Source organism: Mastacembelus armatus, chromosome 15 (assembly GCF_900324485.2).
Source record: "Mastacembelus armatus chromosome 15, fMasArm1.2, whole genome shotgun sequence".
In the NCBI taxonomy this organism is placed as follows: domain Eukaryota; kingdom Metazoa; phylum Chordata; class Actinopteri; order Synbranchiformes; family Mastacembelidae; genus Mastacembelus; species Mastacembelus armatus.
In genome coordinates this window covers 6,880,227-6,898,962 of record NC_046647.1, presented here as the reverse complement: position 1 = coordinate 6,898,962, position 18,736 = coordinate 6,880,227, and the positions used below count along the sequence as shown (strand labels likewise).

Sequence of the window (18,736 nt, the reverse complement as noted above, 5' to 3'; positions counted from 1 at the left end):
TGCTCTGACAGATTTGGAAAGCAGCACTTGACTAGTATGAGATTACCCAGTGGTGAAGTGCGAAGACAGCCCAATTAGGTTAAGCAGAAAAAAGACATCTGACACTGACAGGCCCCACTCAGTGGTGAAAACTATAACATCCACAGGCCATGCAAAAACAACAGTAACAGAGTTGTTGTGCAGCTTGTCTGCCTGCATTTTAGTGCTGAGCACATAACTTACAGTGGTTGTATCTGGGTTTTTAGCTACGAACTGCTGTGGCAGAAGACATGGCTGATGAGAGCATAACTGTGGGCAGTAAAATCAAAACAATGAGCTAAAAGGAAACAAAACTCTCCGTGGAGCTAAGAAGAACTACTGAGTCCGACACTAATTCTACATTGGTTGATCACTCCATGACACCAATGTCACATTTCAGGTAGATTTTCCTTTTCTTTTATATAAAATTAAATAATTACTTAGAAATTACTACTGGATCTCTCTACTTGCTCTTGACAGTAATGGCCAGCCTCGGAAACAATGTCAGCTTTAGCAGACACCACCCTGATAACTAAATCCTTCTGGAATGATGTCACTGCTAAGGAGAGAAACTATAGACCTGAAACATCCAAGAACAGACTCTGCAGACCACCACTGTGAAAGATAAGTCTTTTATATGTCTGTCACCATGGCAGGTTATAGTTTACATTTGTGACACATTTGTGTGAAGAAATACTTTATACTAATAAACACAGATTTATCTTATCCAATCACAACAGCAAGCTATGGTGTACTGTAATAACTCAATAAAGATGAATCACAAATGTTATGTTAATCTGGAGTCTGCTCCTCTGAATCCTGTTAAAAGATTATATTTAGCCAGAATTGGGCCACCTACCTGGGACTCACTGTGATTAGGGTTTAAATCTGGCTGGCCTTGTAGCTACACATGGAATTTGACATGGGTCTTGTTAAAATTTATTTTTACTCATGCATACACTGTATACAGCAGTGCCTGGTAGCTGCACCACCCTATGTCCTCAAAGTTCACGTTTTTATTTTCCTCTTTGTTAATGCATCAGAGACATCAGGGGTGATATGCAGCCATTTGAGAGACGAGAATTATTTCTGCTAAACATTTATTGAAAAATTGTGCAGGCACAAGTCAAGATATTCTTATGGTGCTATGTCACAGGTGCTAGGACTCTGTGGAGTCGGAGGGCAACCACTCAGGGAGAGGTTATGTTTGGGTTACTATTTGGGTAATTTGTTGTCTAAAGCCAGAGCCAAAGAAATTTTAACATTTGAAAGTCCACCCTATCTGTAAACCTAGACTTAGAAGATGAATATCTGGTTTACATGTATCTACATTCTCGGTTTACATTACAACAACCTTTAAACAGAAGGGGAAAAGCCACTATTTCCCTTCTTGCTGACAGTAAGGTGAGAAGAACTGTATTAAATTAACTACATGCTGGTTGTGTCTTCATATTAGCAACCAGTGGCAAGAAAGGGAAGCATGTTTCCCAAAATGATGACTGCTTTCTTGATACCCTGCTCTGATAGTCAGTGTTTGAAAAGCTGCAATGTTCACTAAAGCTCAGCAGTGAGTTACTATTGTTTTGATTGTTGTTGTGTTTCCTGGTGCAGGACTGAGTGTTTAATTTCCGTTAAATAATGAACCTCAATGATGAGATCTGTCTTTTCAGTATAATGTAAAACTGAGTCACCAAATGAAGACCTTTAGTTTTGCCTGCAGCTGTGTGGTCCTGTGTGGTTCTAATAATTGAAAAAGCTGACAGAGCATGAATAACACCTTTTTCTACTGAAGTCCACATCAGCTCATTTACAGTAGACAAAAAAGTCTACTTACCCAGTGAACCAATACCAGATTGCTGGAGACTAACAGTATAATGAGCCTGAATATTGTGGGGACGTGCTAGTGGTGGTGGTAGAACCTGCACTTTGTCGTGTCTGAAGTGCAGACGTTTGTGATGGTTTAAAACCACTTAGACGTTCATTATAGAACTGAATGATGGTACAGTGAGTGTAATGCTACAGTAATTAAATCTTGAGGGGGGGCACAACAGTGAAGGTTTGTTTATATGCTATTTGCTCCGATGGTTGGAGATTGCCTTTAATAAGACTTTGCTCAGCAGAACCCACATTATGCTCAGTGTCTCTGATTAAAGAGAGAGAAAAACAAATGGGAGGAAAGCAGGATATAGATGCACAGGCTGCAAGATGTGTTTTCATTGGAAGCTTGACAAAGCTGCAGACAGTCTGACCAATGATAAGAAGAATTTAAAGTGCTTGGAAAATAAGCAATAAAAGCTTAAGAGCTGCATTAAAAAATACCTAAAGGGCAACAGAACATACTAGATCTATATTTGAACCTTCATTTGTCAATAAAGTTTATTCAGTTTCTAACATTTACCGCACATATTGGAATTCTTTTCCCCAAGGATATTTCAGTGCCATTGACTGATTTATTAATAGGATTTTTCTATGTATTTTGAAGTGCTGCTGATCTGAGCAATACATGTGGATCACTAATGCAATTTTTTCCAGGAGAAAAGCATGATTAATTGCTGTTCTGTGTCAACCTTTACAATGAGAGGTCAATATCAATCACAAGAACGAAAAGTGATGTGTGACAGCATATTTTAGCAAACTAAACCACTGACTTCAGTACTCAGAGGTCCCTTTTACACTGCCCTTGGGCTATAAAGGGATTTATTACAGTGTCAGAATAAATCCTACGAACTGTAATTACATCAACATGAGTAATAAAGCTTCATAAATACCCTGTAAGAAACACATTCAAGCAGTGAATGGGAGTCAGTGAATTCAGTATCACTGTAATTAAACATTCCTAGAGTCTGTGCTGTGTAACCCCCATCATTTCTTGTGTTGTTCAACAAAGATCTGCTATTTTGAATAAACCCGGAGGCACAGAGAAATGAGGTCAGACCCAAATAATGTTGCCTCAGGAATCCAGAGTTGCAACATGGTGACATTTCTCTTTGGACAAAATGAAATGACTGGTGAGGGGAGAGCACCTGGAAATGTCACAGGAGGAACAGCAAAGCCCACTGACTTATTGTCTTGTCATTTGGTACCTGGTGCATGTAGAGGTGTTGGCCTGAGAAGTTGGGCAGTGACTTTACCGCTGCCACAGGCCTGGCCAGAGGCTCAACGAGCTGAAGAATGTACACACTCTGTACATACTGTGTAATTTTTGCTCGAGTCTATTATTCACTCATTCTTCTATGGTTCTTTGCTTAATTTTATTTATTTATTTTAAACAAAATCAGACATCATAACCACACACTTTCATATAGACATGTGCAGCTGCTTGTGGGATATATATCACCTGGGCTACAGGTGGAAAATGACTACAACTAATAATTAACCTCAAATAAATGCATTTCAACATTTAAAAATAATGCATGTAAACTTTAGTTGTAGAAGGGAAACATATATATATATGCAGCACTGGTGTGGAGACATAATTTACTTTCAAAACTGTCTTGATTGTTGAAGTCGCATCATTTGCCCCAAAGTTCGTCAAAATAAGACGGGAAAGTATTTCGAATAGTTTCAAAATAAAAGCGTAAAAACATAAACGGGCATACAGCATGAAATATAAGTGATGTTCTGCATCATCTGTATTTTTATTATCATTTATATCAAACGTTGTTCTTAAATGTCCCTCTCTGTGTGTTCCTCGGCTTTAAATATGGCGACAATAAGGCCTGTGCTCATCGCCAAACATGACGGTCAAAAACTCTTTTACTTTGACAGTGTAGCAGGAAGTGAGCCGTACGTGCGTGTGTGTGTGTGTGTGTGTGTGTGTGTGTGTTTTGACGGTGTCACATTGACCCAGTTTCTCTCCGGTGGGTTTGAATTAGCGGCGCGGGGAGCGCAATGCTGGAAACCAAGTTTTCCTCCACGCGATGAATCCTGCCAACGCCAGCAGAGCCGAGAGGCGCACGGAGCAATACGTCTTCGCACTTGGCACATACAAACTTCTCGCTTTCACCATCGGGACCATTGGCGTGTTTAGCTTTTGCAGCAACGTGTTTGTCATCATACTGTACTGTAAATTCAAGCGGCTCCGGACGCCCACCAATCTGTTACTGGTCAACATAAGCCTGAGCGATTTACTGGTTTCTGTCATCGGGATAAACTTTACGTTTGCCTCGTGCGTCAAAGGTGGATGGATATGGAGCCAGGCGACATGCGTCTGGGACGGCTTCAGCAACAGCTTATTTGGTGAGAGAAATAAATTATTTATTGTCCATGTATTTATGTGTTATGTGTTATCATTTTCATACTAGGACTACTTTATTACACTGAACACGTTTCTCACTGCAGGCAAAAATCTTAAACACGGATATGGATTTAATTTAGAATATGAAGCCTAATGTAAACAGAGGAGCTGATCCATGTAGGCGACTCTGCAGGAAAGAATTATATTTAATGTGGAAACTGAAAAATGTGGTGACATCTTTTGCTTTTAGCTCTTCTGCACTTTTCTTTAGAGAATCTGAAGATGGTAAAAAATTAAGCCTTGGTCAAAATCAGTTTACTCTGACCTTCTAGTCTCTTTCAATGATTAGCTGCAATCAAATCTAAGCTAGAAGGGCTTGTTCTGTTGCCCTCCAACAATAAAGTGTGTGTTTTTATGTAAAGTGAGTACATTTTGCAGCTGACTGCTTCATGCACAGCCACCTCCACTGTTTACAGCTTCTGTCTTACTCTACCGTGATGACTGCCCATATATTGCCAGTATAGCTGTGATGCTCAGAAGTAAATTATTCACTCCTACTGCTCAGGTCCCACCTCTGTAGGAATTACAGCTTTGGACAATGGATAATGTGTGATAATGAGCTCATTAGAGAAAAGCGTCAGTCTGCTTGCTTCTTTATCATCAAGTTAAACACAGACATGAACCTCTTCATCTGTCATTGTACTGTCCTTTCACTGACATTGGCTTCACTAAACATGATGTAAAGAACATCTTTGGCACAGCATTTTCAGCATTTAGTGTTGTGATCTGATTTATATTGTAAATACAGTGTTTCATACAGTCATACAGATGAGAATCTCACATATAAACATGTATACATCCAAATCCATGGTTGATATTTCTACACCAGGTGTAAGAGCATGTTTCATCACTGATGTGACATTGAATGCGGTGTCCTGCTGCTTTGGCTGACACTCAGATGAGCAGGACACGCCTGGCACCTGATGCAGATTTTTAATTTGTGACAACACTCCCTGGGGACTAACCTGCCCCTCCATTGTCATTCACAGTACAGTACTGAGGTTAAAAATCTTCGTGCATTCTGTGAAACCTTTTACCTGTGAAAACCCAAGGTCACAGATTTAAGCAGAGGCATGAACATGACAAAACTGGAGAGTCTTGCTCCCAGCACCCGCTGATAAAATGAGTAATAATATATGGCTCCCCTGGATTTTAATATTAAAACTGTACAATAATAAATGTCTCTGTGTCCTCTAGTGTTCTGTGTACAAACCATCAAATCATATATATTAGACAGTGGAGGCTGGTGTCAGCGTGACCACAGACAATGCAGCAATAAGCCCTGGCAGATCTGTCAGTGCGTGTTCTTCCTACTGAAACCCTATCTGTGTAGCTGTGGCTCAAGCTCATGGCATAGTATGAAACAACCTGTGTTTTCTTTGTAAGCTGTGTTTCCATTTATTGACCCTGTTCCTTTGTTGTCTTCTTGAATCCTGGTTTGCAGACTGGATCTGAGAGGGTATTGGAGTATCTAGGCTAATTGGATATATATATATAGGCTGTGTGAGTGTGGGCTATGTGTATTGACAAAAAAAGATGCAGAATCAATACTGTGACTTTGGTTTGCAGATGTGCTGTTTGTCTCACATTTAGTGATAAAATGGGAGCAAAATGAATGTAGAGGCTGCACATACTTGAATATACCTGAAATGTATGGCCCATAAGAACCAAAGCCAGGTGTGTGTGTGTGTGTGTGTCTGTGTGTGTGTGTGTGTGTGTGAGTGTGTGTGTGTGTGTGAGTGTGTGTGAGTGTGAGAGAGAGAGAGTGTTAGTAAATAGTCTTTCTGTGAGTCTTCAAATGGTCCACAACAAAATGCTTGGATGTACTGTTCAGTACCAGGATGTTCTGTTTACATAGAGTGTGATGAAGAGACACTGAGTACCCACTGACCCATATCCTGCAGCGAGCGCTCTGCATTACTCAGCAGACTATCTCTCTCCCTCCATTGCCAGGTATCGTTTCCATCATGACTTTGTCAGCCCTGGCCTATGAGCGCTACATCCGTGTGGTCCACGCCCAGGTGGTGGACTTCCCCTGGGCATGGCGGGCCATCGCCCACATCTGGCTGTACTCCCTAGCCTGGACGGGGGCTCCTCTGCTGGGGTGGAACCGCTACACTCTAGAGATCCACCAGCTGGGATGCTCTCTTGACTGGGCCTCTAAGGACCCAAATGATGCCTCCTTCATCCTCTTCTTCCTCCTGGCCTGTTTCTTTGTGCCCGTGGGTGTCATGATCTACTGCTACGGGAACATCCTTTACACAGTGCAAATGGTAAGACATTTCTGTTGAGTTGAATCACTGTACTGTCTTCAAACAAGTCTTCAGCTTTTACCACTTACACAGCAGCTGACATTTCAACTGCTTTCATTAATTCTTGAAACCACAATTTAACTGTGTACAGTTTAAGGGAAGCTGCACTTCCTTTTAACTTCCACTTCAGCTTTTTAAGTATTTTTGTTCCCTCTGCCACTTCCCTCTGCAGATGTGACAGCAAGGATCTCTATTATATTCTAATATTCATCATCTTTAATATAATGTAACATTGGTATTATATTTCAATGTCCCATTGTTTAGGTGTGACTGTAACATCAGTTTAGAACTATAGATAAAAATAAATTGGTTAATTCATTGCCTGTTAATGTGCACTGTCTTTTTTAAATAAACTATATAAAAAGTCATTTTTGGTCACAGTCTGCACAGATGAAGCAGCTTCTTTAGGGTTTCACTTTTTTCAAAATGCCCTGTGTTGCCTTTCACACCTCTTTCTTTGGGGCATTGTTATCAGCTCTTGTCCAGTCCAGTGGAAATCATTGGAAATCATTGTTTCTTGTCCCTGTCTGGAGTGCACCCTTTAAGTGTCACGGATGTCATCAGTCGTGGGAGACGGCCTGATAAATAAGGACGTGAGCCGGCTCTGAGGAGCGGGAGTTAAGCAGTTGTGTTCACGTTAATGATTCATGGAAACACTGGAGAAGATGTCTGATTGAAATTAGAAATTAGAATCTGTTTTTGTTTATTTCATCTTCCTCTGTTTCCATGGAGCAGATGAAGTGACTGGACAGGACAGTGTGTAAGCAAACATGCAAATGAGCAAAAGACTCTGCCGTTCTAATCAAATGACCCATATGTGTGTCTGCATCGTGGTTTGGTTCAGCTTCTATATATTCTTTCTTAAGTATTCACAACCTTGTAGGAAATGTAAGCTGCTACTTCCTTAGAGCCCCAGGATGAGCAGTGTGAAGCTCCCTGAGTGCGTCAGAGGCCTGGGCGGACTCATCGCACGTCACATCATTTTGGGAGATGCTATGAAAATCTTCAAAGAGTTGCGCTCTGAACCCCACAGAGTATTTTTGGCTTGACAGAGAGAGAAGGAAAAGTAGTTGGCCTGCTTTGAGACCGCCCAGAAATCTCATCACAGACATCAGAAAATCCTGAGAGAACATCAGGAGCAGTAGAAGTAGAACATCAACATGGAAATACATCATGGATTTATGAGAAATATAGAACATAAATACAAACAAACATTGTGAGTTCATGAATAGAGACAGAAGCTTGCAGTGATTCAATCAGCTGCTGTAGACTGTCCTGAGGGACTCCAGAAAATAGCCATTAGTTCTTTGCCTTAGTTGTGGGCTATAATCTCAACTACATTGTTATTCATATTGTTGTTTCCATTAGCGGTCAATTATTTCCTGTCAAATCCAGGATTTTTGCATTGTGCTAAATCTAATTTTGTTAATAATTTAAAGTGATGCTGTACTTAACTTTTGAAATGAAATGTCCACTTACAAATACGTTTTTTTTTTCATTTGCAATAAAAGGCCCAAATTACAAAGATAAGACTTGTCATAACTTGTTTGTACTTATGTTGAGCAGTGTAGTTTTTCATGTTCATATACAGTTTTAAAGAGTCCCACTTGTTTAGGAACCGACCAGTTAAACCAGTTGATCCAACAATCTGGTCGTAAGGTGGTGTGTGTCATTTTCAGATTTAATGTCCTCCACGTCACAGCATCTTCCTCTCTCCTGTTTCTGGCAGCTGCGCTCCATCCAGGACCTGCAGACGGTTCAGATCATCAAGATCTTGCGGTATGAGAAGAAAGTCGCCGTTATGTTCCTCTTGATGATCTCCTGTTTCCTGGTTTGCTGGACACCCTATGCAGTTGTGTCCATGCTAGAGGCTTTCGGCAGGAAGAGCATAGTCTCTCCCACTATGGCCATCATCCCCTCGTTCTTTGCCAAATCCAGCACCGCCTACAACCCCCTCATCTATGTCTTCATGAGCAGAAAGGTTTGTAGTCATAAAGGGGTTTTTTATGTTTACTGGATGGAAAGTTCAATTATAGGGTCATGTTTAGGACCTGTGGTAAGCTGTGCACCTCTCCAGCATTAACCTTCTTGCTCTGTGTAGCAGCTATTGGTGGCTTCAGTGGGAAGTTTCGACCACACTTGCTTACCCTAGGTTTTGCTGCCACCTAGAATATATTGTGTATATTCCTGTAGGTTCCTGTAGGTTGATTTCTTCCCTTCCAGTGACCACAACTGGACCGAACTGAACTAGGGCAAATCAGTGGTTCATTCTCCTGTGCTGCTTCAGTTTGTTTTTTGAGTATTTTCAAATGTGTTTAGAAGTATTTGTTGGGGTGTTTTTACACACAGTACTTTATAGTAATTTGTAAATGAAAATAAATTGCATCATATTTATTCTCAGTTTTGTATTACATTTTCAAGCCTTCATATGTAGAGGGTTATATTCATTGTGTGCTGTGCCCTCACTGTGTAAGAGTGAAACTATCACTTTACTAGTTTTGTCCTCTCACAGTTCCGGCGCTGTTTGCTGCAGTTGCTCTGTTCGAGACTATCTTGGCTGCAGCGCACCTTCAAAGAGCGCCCCCTGGCTCCAGTAGAGCGCCCAATACGACCGATTGTCATGTCCACCTCGCACAGCAGCAAGGACCGACCCAAAAAAAGGGTGACCTTCAGCTCCTCCTCCATCGTCTTCATCATTACCAGCGATGACTTTCACCACCTTGATATGACCTCCAAAGCTGCCAGTTCCTCAGAGGTTAATGTCATTCAAGTGAGACCATTATGATCCACAAGGACTGGACTTGTAATCCCCACGCTCGGTATGCCTTAGGACCGAACATGCAACTTCAGGCCAAAATAACAGACCCAGATTCATTGCATCTAACTGTAAATATCCATCTGTCAGCCACTGAACCTCAACCAAACATGCTTCCTCAAAGTGTAGTTTCAAGCCTAACAACCTCATCTAACATCAGCTGTGGTAACATTTAAGTACATAATGGTGATAACAGATTATGTTTGTATAGATAGATAGATATGAATCACATTTAGCCATGTGATGGACTGGTGACCTGTGCAGGGTGGACCCCTGCCTTTCACCCAAAGAGAGCTGGGATAGGCTCCGGCAGATCCCTGTGACCCTGGTTAGGAAAAAGTAGATATAGATAATGAATGGATGATGATGGATAATAATGATGGATGGATGAATCACATTTATTTGTCAAATATATCACAGAGTATTTGCGTCATGTATAGGACTGTGTCGAGCACTTAGAGACCAGCGGTGTTTTGGTGTGATAGCAGATTTTCTTTGGTTGGTACCCAACTGCAAATGTGTAAAATGGAAAATAAGCTGTAGCTCTTTAGCCATAAACCATAGTACACCTGACATTATTGTATATGGATTCAATAAAGAGACCCTATTTTAAGCTACCTAGCCTGTTGTACCGTATCTCATTTCAATCTAAGCCTCCAGTGTGTCATGAACAGTCACTGTGAAATGACATTTGGTAGAATAATGAGCATGAGGACTAGAGGAGAGCAATTAGATAAGAGGAGATGAGACTGGGACCTCAATATGCTCCAATGAAACTCCATGCAGAACCTCCTCAGCTGTCAGCTATGAATAGACTTGATGAATAGATTTCCATTGCTGGTAATTCCGTTAGCATGTCTGTGTGTGAGGGACTTAATGAGGTAATGGTCTTTGTTTTTATTATGATTCAATTCAAAGTATTCGCACATTATGGAAAACCATAGCCAGGAGTTAGAGAAGACCGATACTGCTCTCACGTCTATAGGCAATGTTAAATATGAAAACTACAGCCAAGAGAGGGGCAGCTTATCATAAAGACTAGACGCAAAAGAAAACAGGTAGCTCACCTTTATCCCATGGTAAGTAATCCTAGAGCTCACAAACTAACATGCACTGTATATTGTTTCTTTAACCTGTGCAAAAATGTAAATGTAAAACATTTCCCCAAAGACAAATTAAAATGTGATATGACTATGAGCTGAGCCAACTTTTATTGGAATTGTAGAGCTGATGACAATGTCAGGGAAATAATCAAATACAGTATAATACTGATAAACTCCTTCAGTAAAACCATTATCTGTTAAATACTAATGAAATAAAATTGTACTATCAATCATTATGACTGGTATAAGTTATGACAATTATTACCACAGTTCATTAACCTGCCTGCTGAAGCCTTCTTTGTAAATTAGAGGTTTCATTGAAACTCTAATTAAAACTTGGACCCCCTCAGTTAATTCAAGTGTTTTCAGACTCCAGTCTTTGTGCTTGTCTGTCAGATCAGGAGGTCCTGAGGGCCATGAGCCTGTTCCACACTTTCTCAGCAGGTATGATGAGCTTGTTGACATTAGGAGGATTTTTAATGAGCAGGTATGAACCTCCCAAAACAGCTCCTGTTGTGCTTAACAGCAAACCACGGTGTATCACCTGTGAAAATATATATTTAAAAAATAAATAAGTGGAATGTATTTATGTAAGTTTCTATGCACACAAACTTAGTCATTCCTCGCACCTTTACTACACTTTTTAAATCAATCCGTTTTGAGGTACTTCAGCTAACAACAACAGAAGGCACAGTTTGGATAAAAATGCTTCATGTAATTCAGTGACCACACTATCTTCAGCTAAAACATCCTTCCCTACACTCAACTAAGACATAGACCACTGACACTCTTTCTCTGCTCTGACTCTATTTGTCCATTTTGTCACATTTTTGTAAAAGTCCTATGCTTCACTACTGTATTTGCTGCTTCATGCAGTAGTTTTTCTGCACCCTTGTTGAGGTCGGTTTGCCCTTTGACACGAACCTACAGACTTTAACAGTTCACAGGGGAGACTGTGAAGTTCCCCACTGCCCACTGACAGTGGACAATTAGAGCTTGAGACATCAGTATAGTTCACATCAGACACAGGACTAATTAGCACATACAGCCAAGCATAAGGAATCAGAAACATTTCTTTGTAGAATAAATCAAATGTTTCTAAAAAAGGGAAGTATTTACCCACTGAGAGCCACGTCTGCCTTTCATGTCCACCACTGATAATTACATGACTTTAAAAGAGTATTTAAAGTATTTAAACTAAATAAATAAGGTACCCAAAAAGCAAACTGTACACAGGAAATAAGATGAATTAAAAACAGGAAATTGCTTTGTCAAACAGTCTTACTTTGTTTTGCCAATGCCAGTGTGCCACAGCTTCATGGTATCTCGTCCTAGTGAACGTGACCTGAAGACAGTGAAGTGAACCAGTAAAGATTTGAATTGTAGATCAAGCAATGAGGCAGTAATTGTTTTTATTTATTAGCAGTCTTACCATTGTGTAAAGTGGGATTATTGTTTTTGGCATGAGGAAGTGGAGGAGGTTATCAAGGTATTTTCTGAAAAGGAACCATCTGGAATTGACATGTGCTCGCATCTACAAAGCAAAACAAAAACAATGTTGATCAGTTTTTGGTTGTAATAGCTCCCCAGAAAGATATCTGGCTCTGTAGCTCTGTGCTAAAAAGCTCCATTTGCTCTGCTGTGTGACTGGGTTGAAAATGGTGCCATGAGCACAGCCCAGCAACGTGAAACCAGAACAATAAAGCTGCAGGATAGAAAGCTAAAATAATGTGCTGAAAGAATATAAAACACTGTGCAGGGAAACTCTTTTGCTTTACACAGTCACTTGATCGGTTATTAAATGAATCATTTTTTAAAAAGTATGTATTACTTCAACATAGTTGTACATGGCCAGGTCTGCAATTGCATGGTCGTCCGGAACTCGGACTCTGCTGTACTCAGGCAGTACAGCACCTGCAGAGACATGCAAGGAAAACAAATAAATAAACTGATTTTCATTTACGTTTTCTGAACAATGGATGTGTCTCCTTTAATCTTTGTTCTTCTAGTACTTACTGAGATCCTCACTGAACTGATCCATTATCTCATCAAAGACATTGCAGTCCTCAAAGCCCTGAAATGCATCATTGGATGAATGAGTCTCCATTTAATTCTTTTCTGCCCTTTTGTCTCCTCCCATCAGTGTTACTTACAGCATTCATCCCCTGCCCGTAGAAAGGCACCACTGCATGGGCTGCATCTCCCATAAGGACACATTTGTCACCGATGTGATATGGGGAGCACTTGACAGACACCATGGCCTGTGCAGGCAATCGGAAATAATCCCTCTTGAGAGTGTCACTGCGAGGCACAAATTAAAATAAAACAATTTCTAACTCATTTGGATTTTTCTAAATAACAAATGTTGAGTTTTACCAACTACAATAGCATCTGAATAATAATGAATGAAATAGTGAATAATAGTGATTGAAAGCCTATAGCACTTCTACAGCTTACGCCTCCCCTGTCTCGCTGTTGCTCAAAATATAAAGTTCATCTCAAATTATAACCTCGATGGACAAAGAAACTGTAAGTGTGCAATTTCACACTTGACAGATCGCGGCTAAGGATGTAGCTGGAGTCTGTGGGATAATGGCAAACCAAAGTGTTTGAGGATGGCCTGGCAGAGTGGGTGAAGGGATAAAGGCTGAGGGGAAGAAATGGGGAAACAAATGACAGATAGGAAGAGAGAGAGTGAAGGCTGGAGGTGAGAAAGTCACTGACACTCCTATTAGTGGTATGGTGTCAGGGAAGTATTTCTGGAAAAACTCGATGACTTGATCTCCTGTGGTGATCTTCTCAAATTCATCAAAGGGCATGAAGAGGGTGCAGGTAAATGTCTTGTCCTAAATTGGAAAACAAACACAGTGCACAGCAATGTTAGCTCCCAAATCTACTGTGGCATGTTTCTTGTCAAGTTAAATCGAGTCACAAAGATGTAACTTCATGCTTTACAACTGAACTGTACCACATACTGTTCCAGCAACATGATCCCAGCAGTGCAGAGCTCAGGATTTATATGTTATATACATTACTATGGTCGTATTCTGAAATTTTACTTAAATGAGAGTACCACAGTGTAGAAATGCACTGACTGTGGGCCACTGGGAATGGGTGCAATTACTGTATACTGTATATGCTACAACACAAAGCAGGCCCATACACATATCAAAAGGAAAATCTGCCACTGGTTTAGTTAAATCATAGAAGAATATCTAATCTAATGTCTGCTTTTATAAAACATGTTGTCAGAGTTATGCCCTGTTCGGTGTGCTCTGTTTGTGTTTGCCACAATGTAACATACATATGTGCATTTGTGATCAAATATTCTAAACCTGAGTAATTATTACAGCTACATTTTCCCAAAGTGCATTGTTTTCATGGGTTTGCAAAAGCCTCCCAGCTGAAGTCGTCACAGAATTTTCTATCATCAGCGCAAACACCAAACTTCATTCAACACACTGAGGCTGTGAGGGTGTCATTATCTACCCGTCTGAGCAGGTGCTGTCTCTCAACATTACAAAGTCCTCCCTGGGGACCTTTCAGCACTCTCTGTTACCATGGTATCCACAACAGCAAGGATGCTGCTATTGTTGTTTTTATTTTGTTTTGTTTTTTTCTCAGCTCTATGGTGTTCCTGGGAACTGGGTGGTGAGAGACAAAGCAAATACACTTCAGTCAGCTGCCTAGCCCCTTCTCACCAAAGAGGCCAAAACTGTTGTGCTGAGTCGGAAAAATCATTGCGGCATTAAGAAGGACAAGAGAGACAGAGATGTCAGGCAGAGAGACTTGAGATGAGAAGGAAGACATGACACCGAACCTGGACTTTTCTGTCTGAAGATTTCTGATGAGTAAGTCTCTATTGGCTGATAAGAGTAGACCAGTCAGCCAAATTATGTGAGGTAATGATCCTGCAATTCACAGCAGAAAACAGTGGACCTACAATAGAGAAGACAATTTACACTCACCAAGTTGGGCAGGGCGATCATCATGAATGTGTTTCTTGGCCAGATGTGCAGATAATTAGGCCTCATGGCAAACTATGGATGGTGATGAAAGTGTGACAAACAAAAATAAAAAAATAAAACAAGAACACAACTATGCCCAACTTTCAAGCCCACACTGTGCACCACTGTGGCTGGCTCATACAAGTCTCCACCATCAGTAAAATGAAAATACAGTAAAGAGGTCTGACCTCTCCATTGATGGGCAGCATAGTGAGTTCCATGTAGCCGTGGGGGATGTAGGTCTGGCTGTAGTTGAAGCGGGTCTGACGGAGGAATTGCTTGCGGGTGGCAGAGAAAGCTCCATCACAGCCTACAATCAGGTCTGCTGTGGTCTGCTTCTTGGACCCATCTGACCTTAGAAACACACCATAATGGGACACACAGAATACTGACGTTAGTATGGATATAAGCCAAATAACTTAGCTTCACCAGACTTAATTTAGCAGGCTAATTCCTTTCATGCTTAGCCTGAGGGTGCCCAATGTGAGGGAAATGTACACTTCAAATTATTTATTGAGCAATGGCAACATTTTGGTCACAGGTCACTATCAGTTTTCCTAGGAACAATGACACTCCTAAAACAAGTGCACAGTCCTGGGTCTGTTTGATCCAAACACAGGTGAAATGCAGACTGAGAGCTGTACTTTTGAACTTTTCTGTCTCACACTGCAGTTACTTTGTAGTTCACTGGAAACTCAGGCTACAGACTTTTTGTAGTCTCAGACTGTACCATAGCCTACTGCAGAAACACAATTCTTAAAACTTCTCGCAACAAGATTAAAATGACACATGATCCTTGCCCTTACAAAACTTAAAACAAAAATATTACACTTGAAAGTTCATTTAAAAAAGTAAAATTATTTAGAATTAAAAAGACTATAAAACAGCTATATTTAACTTACTAACAAGCACTGAAGAAGAAAAAACGCTTAATTAAGGTTATAGTGGACCCCAGTACAATATGTATTCATTTATTTCAGGTCCCAGATTGTGTTTCATGGAAAGAGTTATGGTGTGAATAGATAGATCCATAAAGTAGATTATTTTATGATATACACAGGAGGCTATAAGAACAAAGTAGGTCATGTACATCCACAGTATTTCCTGCTGCCAGCTATTTTTTTTTTTTTACATTTTCTGGGACATACAAAGGGAAATCACAGTAGCAACAAATTCTCCATGTACATTTAATTATACAAGCTGGAGAGAGCAAATATGAGGTGACGCAGTTCAGCTACAGGGAGAAGAAAAGGAGGTGTCCGGGATGTGTAATGTGCACGACAGTCTTTATGTAGAATATGATTCAATTAAGTGTTTTTCTCATTTTGGCAGAGGTTAAAACAGAGAATCATTTGTTATGTACACTGCATGTGTATGTGGGTGTGCTTTGACTGCTTGGATGTTTAAGGCTGGTTATTATTTACCTGACAAAGGTCATCAGCCCTGTTTCAACACTCCAGTCCTGCAGTTTGTGGTCGAAGTTCAGCTTTGTGTTTGGATATGTCTCTGCTTCTGCGGCACCAAAATTGTACAAAAAGAAATTCTATCACAGATGCATGTTTGACATAACAGCAGCAAGTTAAAATAACTGGTAATATCTTATTAAATTATATAGCAAACCTTCACCGTACTAATAAGTGAGCACCGAGACTGTCAGACTGACACAGAAGGGGATTAACCTTCCACTGATCAATCCTCTAATGAATCTCACTGACATAACTCAGCAGTCAGTATATCTAGTTTTGTGAAAACTGATGCTTAAGCTTTCACACTGGACAAAGTCTCTTTATCTTGTCAATTCAAAATTTGTGGTTATAATTTGGGTATTTCAGGACAGTATTTTTTGATACTGTGTTCAGTGTGAATGCTCCACATTTATTTTGGATGAATTACAAAGACACTGTTAATGTTTTTACCTGTTAGCAGCACTTTGTTCAAATTGGCTCGGTCTACTGACAGGATGTACTGAAAGGAGAACAAACTGTGTATCAGTGCAGTTCTACAGGTACTACAGCTTTCTAAGCAGAACTGTACTGCCAACTTAAAACATGAACAGGAAGCCTCTTGGGTTTGTACTGTCTCCCTACAAATACGACTCTACATGCTTTCATTGTCTTTCTTGTATATTTTTGTTTTATTTAATCAGGAACTACGAGTCACTAGAAAGTCAACATGACAACCTGTATAAGTAGTTAATGAATTAACTAAGTCTTTGTCACATCTTGGCTCTCTGTGTGATTTACATGATAAAACATATATTCACATTAGACCAGTAGTGTTAAAATATATAGTAGGCTCACCTGGCCTTTCTTTCCATAAGGAATTGGGGACTGTTTTCCAGTCAGTGAATGGATCATTCTTGCATGCATAGGGATTCCCTTAGAGACAATCTGAGTAAAAACACGGGTTATTGCAGACTAAAGCTACCTAATCATTCTATGCATTGTTAGGATTTGCTGTAAAAAACAAATCAATATAGTGAACAAACAGATCATAATTAGAAAGAGACAGTGTCATTCCATAGTTAGTAAGCTAGTCCAGTCTCTTTCAAGGTTTGTCCTTGAAAGTATGTGAACCGTTGGAAAAAGGGGGTCTTGTTTCATCATGCTGAAAAGGGGGGTTTGATGCAGACTCCTCAGGCTTGCTTAAGCTGGTCAGGGCAGCAAAGGTGGATCAACAAAAACACTGCAGACCTTAGACGCAGAATATTTCATTATAAGAAACCCAACCAACGAACAAATGGAGGGATTCCACACCCCTTCAGCTTGAGGTGTGTTGTTCCAATATAGTCAGTCAACATACCTTCTCCTCAATTCCAACATGTTTCAGTGCTTGTCGGCCTCTGTGAGACAAAGCCAGGTTGATGCTTCTTCCCTTCACAATTTTGGCGAGCCGGATATCTGACCAAAACCGCACAAATATGCTTGAATTTTCAGTTACTACTCAGAAATATTGTAATTTTGATGTGTGGGTGTAATCAGAGAACGATGCATGATGTGATCATGTAATAGACTTCAAATTGAACTTTCAGTGCTACCTTCCCTAGTTTCAAAGACTTCCACATCAAAGCCCCTTTTGGCAAAGAAACAGGCATTCAGCGCCCCAACCTAAATGATGAAGGAGAATAAGGGAAATCTTATCAAAGGGAAATATTCCAGTTAATTTTTACACCACTGCATTTGTCTGGTGTTATAGTTACTATTAACTTTATAAATTAAAATGTTTGCATATACTGTACATCAAGTGAGCAATATGGGGAAAAAAATATTAAACTCCTCAAAGATATATACAAGTACAGTATTTTTATTTAATTAAATCTGAGTTCTTTAACCACTTGTCTCTTAAAAATACAATATATACTGTAATTATAGGAGGATATATGGTCATTCCTAAAGACTCTTTTGTAATTTTTACTCTATATAGCATTTACTCTTTTACTCTGTATTTAAAAGGCAAATATATTATTTTGTACCAAATTCTACAGATTTTAAAGTCTTTACTGTCCGACTAAAAGTTAACTTTACCAAACTGCTGCTGATAAGAGCCAGGTCACAATGACAATCAAGAGCTCAATAGATAAGAGGCACAATGAATATAAATCTCTTTCATTTTTTTTGTCTTACCAAACCTCCACCCACCACTGCGACTTTTTTCTTAGCTACTCTGCCGGTGGATCCCTCCATTGTCTCTGAGATTTGTCCGATGACACGAGCCTCTCATTGTCCACTTGTAGTGGATTTACAGAAATAGTGGGTGTAAACTTAAAAGGAGGAGGGGCTGAGTGATCCCGTAAATATGACTCTCTGAACCAGTTCCTCTTTCAAGGCAAACATAAGAGAAAGGTAACAGCTGATTTTCCGAATATTCAGCACTTTGGAATTCCTCTTCTGGTTTTTAAGAAAATGGATGTATAATAAAACAACTATTAGTATTAAAAATATGATTTTCTTTGCTACACTGCATTGTGTAGCTGTGAGCTTTGTCTTTGGCAAAAAAATAAAAAAAACATCCCAGATGAGGATGCTTTTCTTGTCTTCTGCAAGCCTGTTAAAAGATAGAGGATAAAAAAAAAATTTTTCTCATGGTGAAAAGCAAAGGACTAAGGCATCAACAAAGAAAACCAGGAGAAGGAAAAGGCAGAGATGGAGTCATCCTCAGATGATGATGATTGTTTCGGCTCGGTG

General features: G+C 40.0%; 2 protein-coding genes across 2 annotated transcripts; one reads left to right on the top strand and one right to left on the bottom strand.

Annotated features, from left to right (window-relative positions):
- Positions 1-3,873: 3,873 nt before the first annotated feature.
- opn3 (opsin 3) lies at positions 3,874-9,989 on the top strand. The gene is made up of 4 exons (XM_026309690.1): positions 3,874-4,257; positions 6,269-6,588; positions 8,357-8,608; positions 9,140-9,989. Exons 1-4 carry the CDS (start codon positions 3,939-3,941, stop codon positions 9,410-9,412), a joined length of 1,164 nt encoding a protein of 387 aa, XP_026165475.1. The 5' UTR covers positions 3,874-3,938; the 3' UTR covers positions 9,413-9,989.
- Positions 9,990-10,703: 714 nt separating this feature from the next.
- On the bottom strand, positions 10,704-18,235 carry kmo (kynurenine 3-monooxygenase). The gene is made up of 15 exons (XM_026309514.2): positions 18,176-18,235; positions 17,590-17,659; positions 17,355-17,452; positions 16,853-16,942; positions 16,469-16,517; positions 15,977-16,064; positions 14,741-14,906; positions 14,514-14,585; positions 13,270-13,391; positions 12,699-12,846; positions 12,562-12,619; positions 12,377-12,459; positions 11,978-12,079; positions 11,831-11,890; positions 10,704-11,089 (listed from the first exon to the last, which is right to left on the bottom strand). The coding sequence occupies exons 1-15, from the start codon at positions 18,233-18,235 to the stop codon at positions 10,943-10,945; spliced, it is 1,413 nt and encodes a 470-aa protein (XP_026165299.1). The 3' UTR covers positions 10,704-10,942.
- Between the last annotated feature and the right edge of the window lie 501 nt (positions 18,236-18,736).